This window comes from Microcaecilia unicolor, chromosome 2, assembly GCF_901765095.1.
Source record: "Microcaecilia unicolor chromosome 2, aMicUni1.1, whole genome shotgun sequence".
Lineage (NCBI taxonomy): Eukaryota > Metazoa > Chordata > Amphibia > Gymnophiona > Siphonopidae > Microcaecilia > Microcaecilia unicolor.
In genome coordinates, this window is record NC_044032.1 from 149,021,473 (window position 1) to 149,033,610 (window position 12,138).

The 12,138-nt window shown below is 40.0% G+C and overlaps 1 protein-coding gene across 1 annotated transcript in view; it reads right to left on the bottom strand.

The window, feature by feature from the left end:
* Positions 1–12,138, bottom strand: part of KIAA0825 (KIAA0825 ortholog) — a 584,207-nt gene that overhangs the window by 401,658 nt on the left and 170,411 nt on the right. The window contains 1 exon segment of the mRNA XM_030193391.1: positions 4,180–4,362. Within this exon segment, the coding sequence (XP_030049251.1) occupies positions 4,180–4,362 (183 nt within the window).

Consider the following 12,138-nt stretch of genomic DNA (forward strand, 5'->3'; position numbering starts at 1 on the left):
AATAAACATAAACAACAACAAACATTCTTGTCAAGAAGAAAACAATAGAAAAGCCTTAAACAACATTTTAGAAAATATTTTCTCAGATACAAAATAAAGTCCTTATATGAAAGGTCATAAAATCAAAATAGATATAGCAGATTTCCTTTGACAGGGCTTCTTTAGGAGAAGATAAAATTGTGGGCCATCAAGTAAGTGGGACTTGCTTGCTTTGTGCACAGACCATTGCTGTGAAACACTGGTATACGGCAGCACAGCCTGAAGGATTTCTTCAATTACAAAAAAAACCCAACCTTTTTAGTTCAATCAATTTTTATTGTTTTTTTTCCCACAAAAGACAATAATAAAGAAAATGTAGTACCTTTGACTCACTAAAGAATGTGAATTACTAAAGACTATATCATAAATAATACACAATTCAATTTATAAAAGCGATTATACAAACCCATAAGATCTTTTAAAAACCCAACCTTTTGTGATTTATTTTTTTCAAGCTTAAACTTGTCATCTTTAATTTTTAAGCACTAGATAGATATTTTGGACTTCTATAGTAACCATCCAGATACTCTCAGCAGAGTCTTCTATAAAGTACTTTACCACCGCACATTCAGCTTGAACCGATTTGCTGATCGGCCTACTGTGCACATATGCTCTCTTTTTTTCAGAAGGTGAGAGATGAATGTTTCTATCCTAATTTCAATGCAGGACTAAAAACTTGCTTTAGTTTATAAAAATGTCTGTGATTATACTGGAACTTAAAGGAAGCCCAGGACCAGGGCTTCCTTTAAACCAGTATGCACCGGTACACTGTACTGGCACCTTTTCCTCGCTGCACTTTTTTTTTCTTTACACAGCCGCTGGATGGCTGGCAGGTGGGTGAGTGGGTAGGTGCCCCCCAATCATAAGCTCTCCCTTCCCCTATCCACAGGTCCTCCCTGGGCCTGCCATAAAAGCCCTGGTGGTCTAGTGGCCTCTTCAGGGTAGGAGCGATCCTCAGTCGCTCCTTCCCATGCTGGCTTTACAATCAAAATGGCTGCCATGACTTCCCGTCAATTCCAATCCCAAGCAGCCATTTTGATTGTGAAACCAATATACGCAGGAACGGGTGGGGGTCGTTTCTGTCCTGAAGAGACTGCTAGACCACTAGGGCTTTTCATATAGTCCCGGGAAGGAACATGTTGCAATATGGTCACAGGAGGGGAAGTGAATCTTCAGTCTGGCACCTTTTCTCCTAGAAAAAAAGCACTGCCCAGGACTGGTAGCTGTAGTTTGCAGAGACAGCTGTTTTTTTTTCCCTTCCCTCCTGCTTTTGTAAATTCTTAATCTTGGATTGTAATTTGGCTCCTGCTTTGTGTCCATTATTGTTTATTTCTGTTGTCCATATCTTGTTCATTGTTTCTCTTTTACATTGTTATTTTGTTTTTTATGGTTTTTACTATAAACTACTATGAGCCATCACAAATGGTGGTATACCTAGTCAATAAATACAAATACCAGGTTGTATGAAACACACTATGGGTAATTTTGTAAGAGGTTGCCTAGATGACAATAAAATATGGCTAATTCAGAAGAAATTGTAGCTAGCTTGAAGCCATGGCACCAATTTGTTGCAACTTTAGTTCAAAGGAGTACCCACTTGTTGATAAGAAAACTGTAAATGGGATGCCAGCCAATTTGCTAGAGTTCTTTTGATGACTGTATGCTAATTCTATTGGGAATTAAAGGAGACAAAAGCTGTGATTTCCAGATTGATTCAGTTCTTCTGATGTGGTATGCAAGGACTTGCCTATAATCCAGGGTATAGAGGGCTGTCTTGCATGGATTCTTATGAGGCTTTGGACAGAATTTAGGAAGTACTGTTTCCTTATTGATATCAAAAGAGGTTACTACTTTGAGCAAAAATCCTGAAACAACTTCACAGAACTGTTTTTTTCTTTATGTTGAAATAGTACGTATAGTTCATAGGTTATTAATGCTTAGATTTCACTTATTCTCCTAGCTGAGGTAACAGCAGCTAGGAAGAGCACTTTCCATGTAAGGTACTTAAGTGAAGACTTGTGGTTGAAATGGTGACTTCATAAGAAAAGTCAGAAAAATAATAAGCTCCCATGGTAATAGAAGTTAGACCACATCCTGCACTAGTGTTTTGACATAGAGAAGTTCTTTCATGAAGTGTGAAATGATGATACATTGAGAAGCCAGAAGAGAACCAACCACATTTTGTGTCCTCTAGAAGCTGTCATCTTAGAAGGCTACTTTCTCTTTTTAATGGTTAAGCTGGCCCTGTCATCACTCCTTCAATGTTCTTCTTACTACTGGCAGATAGAAATAAATTAAAAATCTGAACTTGCTAGTACAGAATGTGATAAAAGTAGACTTTTTAATTTTCAGCATATTTTCAGTTTTTTTCTAGCTTGAAAAATCTGCAAAACCGGTTTTCTTTAACTGACTGGAGGCCTAATGATACAGGATACCTATATGGAAAGTCCAAAAAGATGCCTATTTTATCCCTATTTTATAAAGACAACATAGGTACATATATTTTAAGTGATGCACTCACACTGGGTGCGACTACTACTATACCTTTGCGTTTCCACCACAGATACCTAAAGGACACGACAGAGGAACTGAACTTTAAACAGCTGACCAGTGCCTGGGCAGAGGACCTACAAAATAATTTGACAGAAGAGCAATTTCGCGTATACATGCGCAAAATTCAAAAACCAGCAGTCTTCCCGAGGCACTGGGAGCTGCAGTACAAGTTTGCGCTCAGACTCTATAAATCACCAAGGAGAGCCCTCAGAGCAATGCTGGGTTCAGTTGGGACATGTCCGAAATGCTCACAAGAACTAGCCACACTGGCACACATGTTTTGGCATTGCCCATTTATCCAAGCCTTTTGGAATCAGGTTGTGGATACAGCAGCTAAACTCTGGAAGCAGAATATCCCCATTTTATCTATGATGCTTTTTGATGAATACCAACTGGGGAACCAACCCCCATCAGGATTGACTCATTTCTTACATAACTCTATGCTGATGGGGAAAAAGGTGATACTACTCTGCTGGAGTTGCGCGAAAGAGACTTCTCTACTGGTAGAATTTAAACACTGTTGGCACTCAAGGGAGGGGAGGGTACTGTGGGATGGTTAAGATGAGGGGGGAGGGGACAGAGGGATAGGGAGGAAAAATGTAAACTGCTGCACACGGGTATGATACTAGGACATTTACCATGGTTTAGAGCACTATTACAAGGCATAATTCTTCATTGCTGCCGGTTAGTTAGTAAACAGTCGTATAGTTACATTGAGCTTTGATATCAGTGCTATGTAAAGTCAAGTCTGTTGATGTCTATTTTGATGCAATAAAATGTTTGAACATAAAATAACCACCCAGAAACAACCCGAAGAGTGCATGCAAAAATTTAGACCTGGTCTGAAGAAGACATAAATGTATTCAATTTGTTTACTTGCATGCTTTATAAAATACATGTATATGTCACCAACTTTACCCTGGATAACATGTACACATGCTGTGCATATAAGCATACATGGACTTGTACTTGCACATACATAGTTATGCCCATATAATTTTATCAAACTGGTTTTACAAGCAGAAAAACTTTATAAAATTACCCGGATTCTATAAAGGTCACCCACAATTGGGCACATATCCCAGATTGACACCCAATATAATTAGTTAATGGGCTTCAAAGATTTAATTATTGGAGCTAACAAGCACTTAATTGCCACCAATTATGATTTGGGCACGGATATGGCTATGTGCTATTCTGTAAAAATGTGCGCCTAAATTGGATTGCACACAACTCAAAAGAGGGCGTGGCCATAGAAGCAGCATTGGTAGGTCAGGGACAATTACAAAAGATGTGTGTAGAGTTACAGAATAGCAGGGATCTGAGTTCAATTTGCAAACCAGGATATACACTGGGTTTCAGCTGGCGTAAGTCCTCGCACCCAAAGCTGGGTGCCAATTTTGGCACTCAATGCAATTCTATAAAGAGTGCTTATCCCAAAGCACCCTTAAAGAATGGTGTTGAGCACTAAATTTTATCAGTGCCAAATTTTCAGCATCATTTATAGAATCTGGCCCAAAATGCACACCATGTTAAAGTATAGACTTATTTTTATGTATTCATATCAATATATTAGGTCATACTTACTCATAGATGTTTTTTAAAGGTGCAGTTAAAATTGCTAATACAATAAGCAGATTGTTACAATGGTTATGTATTTTAAAGATTCTAGTATCTAGATCCCGCAATGGATTCAACAGTTCCTTTACAGAGCTGCACACTGACCAAAGCATATCTTCAACACAGAGCAGAATCGCTGTAACATCAGTTCTGTTGAGCAAACAGAGTGCAAAACATCAGAAATGCATTTGGCTCTTACTAATTTTATTTCAAAAACTAGATCCAATGTTGCAGTACATTAAATACAATATATTTATTACATTAGTTTACTGAGGTTTAAAACATGCTTACTTTTGTTTTCGTTACGTTAAGTCCAATTTTGAATAGGAATTCCAGGTCAGCAAATGGGCATTTAGGTCCAAATATGTAAAATTGTGATAATATTTATTGAAATTTGTTAACTGCTTATATGAAGGTTCTTTTTCATGGTGGTTGATGCCTGGAATGCCCTCCCAAGGCATGGTGTAGAAAAAAACTGTGGCGGAATTAAAAAAGGCGTGGGATGAACCGAGGATCTCTAATTAGAAAATGAATGATATAAAAACAAAACTTAAAGGGTTACATATGTGTTTGCATGTCAAGTGGTGATTAGATGGCAACTCTGGCTGTAACAACTAAGACCTGTGCTGGGCTGGCTTGTACAGTCTGTGTCCTGCATATAGCAATCTAGTGGTAGGATGGGCTGGAGAGAGCTGCGATGGAAACTCCAGTAATTTGGAATGTGAGGACAGGGCTGGGCAGACTTTTATGGCCTGTGTCCTGCAAATGACAAGACAGATTCGGATAGGTTGGAGTGGGCTTTGACAGCAACTCCAGTAGTTGGAACATAAGGACAGAGTCGGGCGAACTTTTACGGTCTGTGTCCCAGAAACACCAAAGAAAGACAATAATCAAGTATATAATATCATGTTCATTATTGATTTAATCTTTAATTGATAATGAATATGACTGTTGGGCAGACTGGATGGACCATTCAGGTCTTTATCTGCCATCACTTACTATGTTACTATTTAGTCACCCAAAGTGGTATTATTGTATTGTATCAGTGGCGTAGGAAGGGGGGGGGGGGGTGGTGGGGCGGTTCGCCCTGGGTGCACGCCGCTGGGGGGGTGTCGTCTCCGTTGGTTCCTTGCTCCTTCTGCCCCGGAACAGGTTACTTCCTGTTCTGGGGCAGAGACAGCAAGAAACCAATGGAACTGACGCAGCTCCCAGTGACGTGGACTCGGGGGTGGCTCGGCCCTCCCGCCTATCCCTTGCTTCTAAAGCAAGCAAGCAAGCAAGTAAGAAAGAATGCGCTCTGGGGGGGGGGGGGGGGGGGCGCCGTGCTGCACCCGGGGGGGGGGGGTGCGCAGCGGCGACCCGCCCCGGGTGTCAGCCGCCCTCGCTACGGCACTGTATTGTATTGTAACATTTATACCCCGCGCTTTCCCACTTATTAGCAGGTTCAATGCGGCTTACAAATATAACAGGTTTACAAGAATACAAAATGGATAAAACAGCAGAATATAGTATTTAAAGAGGTGGACAATAAAAAGTGGGTAAGTAAGATGGGTAAGGGAGGAAGGTGGTAGAGGTATTATATGAAAGAGCTGTTGAACATGGAGTTTTTTTAAAAATAAAATACATATAGTCGTACTGAAAATACTTATAAAAGAGATAAATGGGGGGGATGTTAAGAGATTGTTCAAGAAGGGAGTGGGACCCCTTCACCCAGAAAGGCAAAAACCTTTGAAAGGATCCCTTCAGTCTTAAGTTAGGGCCCCTTTAAGGCAGCGCAGAGAAAAAGGGTTAAGGAAGGTTGGGCCTGGGAATGACTCAGCAATACTTCAGAAGAGTCAAGTTCTCTTGAGAACATATAAATTACTACCTAGAGCAGGGCCTTCCAAACTGTTGGTTAGGACCCCAAATAGGGTCACAAAACCCACATTTCGGGTCACAACCTGGGTGGGTTCTCCATAGGTGCATAATTTTGCATCTCCAGTTGGCCAATTTTAGTTGGCCGTGATCATGGGATCATGGCCATACAAAGATCGATAAACATTGCCCTAGAGGCAAAAGATGGGGACAAGAACTTTCCACTGGACCCCAGGGCAGGACCCAAATGACCCTCGAAGAATCCAATGAGGAGGTAGATGCTGAATCGAGAGTCCCACTGCACTAGAATCAAAGGAGATGGAATACCTACTGTATAAACTAAGTAATGAAGCTTTGCTCCAACTTATATTAAGAAACTCTTATTCTGGGTAAGGCAGAATGGGGAGGGGGGAGAGGTTGCAAACAAGTGTTGTTCAGTTGTGGTACTGCGGGAGGGTGCCTCACCAATTTTTTATCCTTATTTTGTGATATTGATTTTGTAGATAAAAATGAGTGAATCAAAGGGACATTTCTGCCTTGGCTTTGAAAACTAGGCTGCAGTGAAGTCAAAAGAAGCTCCTGTGTTTTGAAGAGACCTTTTTGCCTTGCTATAATATTTGGCTGGCTCCAGGATTCTAAATGGGACAGAGCACAACAGAACTGTTCTGTTCAATATCTTGGAGAGTTCTCCCACCCAAACACAAACTACCAAGAGAGAGAAATCCAAGATAAAGATACAGATAATAGGACAAGTTTAATCATACAAATCTATTTTACAGCACATGTGGCAGAGGAAGCCATTTTACAAAAAACATGTCTATGTTTATTAAATATTTAGTATACTACCTTTCTACACAGCAATGAAGACAGTTTACCTATTGTAATCCCTTGTTAAATTGGGATTGTTGGAGAGAGTAAGTCCCTGTGAAGAGTCACTGAGGGAAATGACTGGGAGGTCCTGGGTGGGAGGAAGCCCAGCCCAAGGGGAGTATTTATGGAATAAAATGCAGAGAGAAAGTGAAGGGAGAAAAGGGTCCCTGGACTGAGTGACAAGGGGGGAAGAGTTAGAAGCAGATAAAGTTAAGTGTTTGTCCTTTAGAGGGGTCTTTGGTTGCCTGAGGTGCCTTTGGTCCCCTGGGGGAGGGGGGGGCTTTGATTGCCTGCAGGTGTCCTTGGTTTCCTGATGGTCTCCTGCCACTGACCTGGAGGAGTAAAGGGGAGTCCCATTTAAGAGAAGTAAACCTTTGGCTGTAAAGATGAGTTGTGGCTCAGAAAAACCATAACTGTGACAGAGGAGAGTTATTGATGAAGATGGAGAGACCCAGTCTGGGAGATGATGGTAATGCAGCTCTAAGGTGGCAGCGACAGAACTGCACAACTTACTAAGTCACATTAGCATGTGGTTCTTAGTTTGATTTCACTGCCATTGTATAGAGCGCACCGGAAGTCACAGCTGCTGCATCTTGGAAAGGAGCACAGCTGAGAACAATTGGATAGAGACCATTGAGGCATATGCAGCCGCAGCTCCTGTAGTTAATCATGTTAATTTTTTAATGCGAGTTAACATTTTAACACACAATCACATTAACGCATTAATTGTGCAGCTCAATTAAGCCCTTATTCCCTCCCATGCTCTCCTCCCACAACCTCGCTGTAATGAGAAGTCAGCCCACAGTTATGTATGACTCAATCCAGATGTAAATACAGATAGAGACATTTTATGAAATAAATGTGCACTGCTGTTCTGAAACATGGAATACACATACATTTTGGAGAAATGTCCAAAATATACCCAGAACATGCCTTCTTCAAATCTCTATATGCTGATTTAATTTATTTGTATATACACCAGGTTTTATTTAGTGTGCATAGAGATCCGATTCTATAACAATGCGCATAACTTAACAAGCTAATGAGTGCTGATAACAGTACTTAACAAGCAATAATGAGAACTAATTGGCACTGATAAATTTAGGCGCACAACTTTTTAAGTGTATTCTGTAAAGATGTGCACCAAACTTCTAATGAGCGCAGGCAAAAAGGGGCATGGTTATTGCTGGGGAAATGGGCGTTTCGTGGGCATTCTGAAATTTATGCGCCTAATTATAGAATATGGCCCAGTGCACCTAAATTTATGTGCCGTGATTTACACCATGTTTTCGATGGTGTAAATGGATGTGCGTAGATTTAGGCACTGAAATATCAACTAAGCGTATTCTATAATACAGAATATGCTTAGTTGGCACTGATTTTAGCACTGATTTTTTTAGGTGCCATATACAGAATCTCCCCCATAGTGAATTTTCTAAAATCATCACTTATACATATAAAATGATTTACACCTATAAATCAGCTTTTGAAATGTATAAATGGCACCTAACCTTTCTAAAATCACCTCCATTATATGCCATACCAAATCTAGCTCACTAGACTGGCATAAACTATGAACTAAAACAGACGAACCGTGGTTTATTTCCTCTAGTGTAAAAGAAGTATAATAAACCTGTCGTGGACAGGATGCTGGGCTCAATGGACCCTTCATCTTTTCCCAGTGTGGCATTACTTAACACTTTCTACTTAATAGGTCATGTTGTACTGGTGTACTTACTGCTATGGAGAAATTATGTCTTACCTGATAATTTTCTTTCCTTTAATCCTACCAGACCAGTACAGAATCTGTGGATTGTGCCCATCTGTTAGCAGATGCAGAGGCATGAGAATCTAGAATTCTCGGATCTACCCAATAATGCCAACGTGCCGCCAATGCCAACGTGCAGCCTCAGGTGTTCCGTATTTTGACTGACAAAGCAATGGTGTTCAAGTTTTTACTTCTGTTCACCTGTCATATCCATCAATGACCTTTAACAAACAAAGAATTCTTCCAGTCTACTGACACACATTCTCCCACATGGACAGGAACTGCCTCAGAATCCAATCAGATAGGTTAAAAGGATTGGAAACTAAAAGCACCCTGAGCAGTGAAAATAAAAAGAATTGGAACAATATTCCATAAACAGAATAACAGCCATTTATATTCAACTAAGTAGGGTATTTGGACTGGTCTGGCAGAACTACAGAGAAGAAAATTATGCAGTACAACATAAGCAGTTTAATATGCCTTAGTTCAGTCAGAAATAACTGCTCTTTCTTCTGTAGAGCTCTCTCCCATGACACACAACAGGAGAAGCTGCTAAGACCAGAGAAACACTTTCTCCTTGTCATCTGCCAACTTTCAGATTGATAAAGCTGATGGGCGCGTTCTCCTCAGGCATGCCAGCCACTATTAAAATTTACCTTACTGCTGTGGCCTAAACAGTACAGAACTCCCATCGGTTATAAAGAAACTGCCTGAGCTCCCTCAGCAAGGGCCCTTCTATCAATGTTCAGAGGTTCCTGCTGGCCTAAAATAAGCAACTCCCACTGTACTCTTACTGTGACATTGTTAATGTTCCAAACAGCAAAGTTTGTGAAATCTTCAGCAGTTTCAGGTCCAAAGGTAGGATTCTGGTGAGGGGTGGGAAAAGAAAAATCACAGTCTCCTCTGAGATAACCTCTTCAGTCCACAAAAAAAAAAAATAAACCTGAAATGCATTCTTCCTTTTTTTCCTGAAATTAGAATGAAGTTTCAAAAACTAAAACAGCACTTCTTGCTCAACTGAAACTCAGTCTTGTGATTGGATCAGCAGCTTTAGTCCAGCCTGTTCAGAAACAGAGCCTTCTTTTTTACTTCACTGTTCCTTTGGAATACAATGCCTTTAGTTTTACATGCAGAATCCTCACTGAAACAATGTAAGATTGCATTGAAAACCTGACTTTTTACCCTTGCTCTTCATCCTGCATAGAGGGGTAAAATCCATCCATTAGGGTCTTACTCCTTTCCCCTTGTTCCTCCTTCTTCTTCCTTCCTTCCCTACCTCTCTTTTTTCTCTTAAATCAACTTTATTTGAATGTATGAGACTTCTTTCCTATCCAAAATTGTAGTTCCTTTCCTACTATTTGTAAGCTTTTAGTTTGTACACAGCTCTGGTCTGTCAGTTAGTAAGGGTGGTATAGAAAGTGAAATGAATGTATGAATGTATGATCTGCCTGACTATCTGCTGGAGAAAGAGAAATATTCCACACGAGGCTGCATGATGTCCTTGGGATAGAGCCCAGAATTCTAAAATCTTTTTCTTCACATGTGCTGGCTGACAGACACAACCAACAGGTTCTGGACTGGTCTGGTAAGTATACTAAGAAATAAAAAGGATTCAAAGCTTGAGAATCTATAGTCTTAGTATAGAAACATAGAAAACTATAGGTAGATAAAGACCATATGGCCTATCCAGTCTGCCCATCCATGCCATCTACTCTCCCTATCACTCCCTTAGAGATCCTATGTACTTGTCACAAGTTCTCTTGAATTCAGAAACTGTTTTTGTCTCCCTCACTTCCACCGGGAGGCCATTCCATGAACGCATCACCCTTTCTGTGAAGAAGTATTTCCTCAGGTTACTTCTAAGTCTATCCTCTTTCACCTTTTTCTTTTGCCCCTTCGTTCAGCGCTTCCTTTCAACTGAAAGAGACTTGCCTCCTGCACAGTTATGCCGCATAAGTATTTAAATGTCTATATCTTATATCCCCTCTCCTACCTTTCTTCCAAAGAATACATATTGAGATCTTTAAGTCTGTTCCCATATGCTTTATGACGAAGACTACTGACTATTTTAGTAGTCACCCTCTTGACTGACTCCATCCTGTCTATATCTTTATGAATGTGCAGTCTCCAGAAATGTATGCAATATTCTAAATGAGGTCTCACCAGTGTCATATACATGGGCATCATCATCTCCTTTTTCCTACTGGCCCTTTCTCTGCACCAACGCATCCTTCTAGCTTTTGCCGTAGCCTTTTCTACCTGTTTAGCTACCTTAAGATCATCACATACAATCACACCCAAGTACCGTTCCTCTTTCGTGCACAAAAGTTCTTTACCCCCTAAACTGCACTGTTCCCTCGTTTTTGTGCAGGCCAAATGCATGCCCCTGCATTTTTTTTAGCATTAATTCTAAGCTGACAAATTCCAGACCATTCCTGTAGCTTCACTAAATCCTTCCTCATGTTATCAACACCACCATCAGGGGTGTTTACCCTATTTTTCCAAGTTCGAACTTCACTTCCAGTGTTGTTACACTGATACCACAGGTAAGGAGAAGAGCAACTGCTGGCATACATACGTAGAATAGCATAATTGCTCTTACCCCATACAATTGTTTTTCTGGTCTAGCCAAAAACTGAGTTGGACTATGTTACAGAAAAAAACCCACTGAAAATATAGCAAGCAAAACAGCAAGTGGGATGCATAGATTTGTGTCACACTGGGATTTGGGCAGTTTTGTATCACCATAAGTTTTGTAGAAATCCATAGTTTTAATCTGAATCTTCCTGAATAAAATGTTGGATTAAGAAAGTGTGGTAGGCAGAAAAAAAGATCAAAGAATGTGATTCTATCAGGCACAAGGTGAAATGAAATCAGCATGAGGCTCCCCAACCAATCTGGTAAATTTCCATCTATACATTATATTTATAGTACCCTAATAGATATCAAGGTTATCTACATGGTCATTTTCCCTGACTCTGATATGGTGCTGAACATGCTTGGGTAATTATATTATCCATATTATGTTACAGTCAGCCATCAATAGCTGAAAGGGCTCATGGATGTAAAAAAACAATATGTGCATAGTCAATGCTGATTATCCTCACTATTGCAATGTTAACTCAAATACATGTTCAGTTATCATAGCTACATTGTTAAGTTTGGTCAATATAAGCAATACAGCTTATCATTTAATGTTCCCAGGTTCTTTACCTATAATGACAGCAACAGTAAAATGATATAAGAAACATGTACATTCTTTTGATAAACTTCATGGATTGTTTTGGTAATATGTTAATGAGTGTTTGCAAACAGCCATCAAGAAAATGTCTAATTCAGATAGATGGACTGAGGTCTATAAATCTACAAATTCTGCATGAATGCAATTAAGATAATTTATTTGATAGAGTAATTTTCTAACAGGATAGCTATGT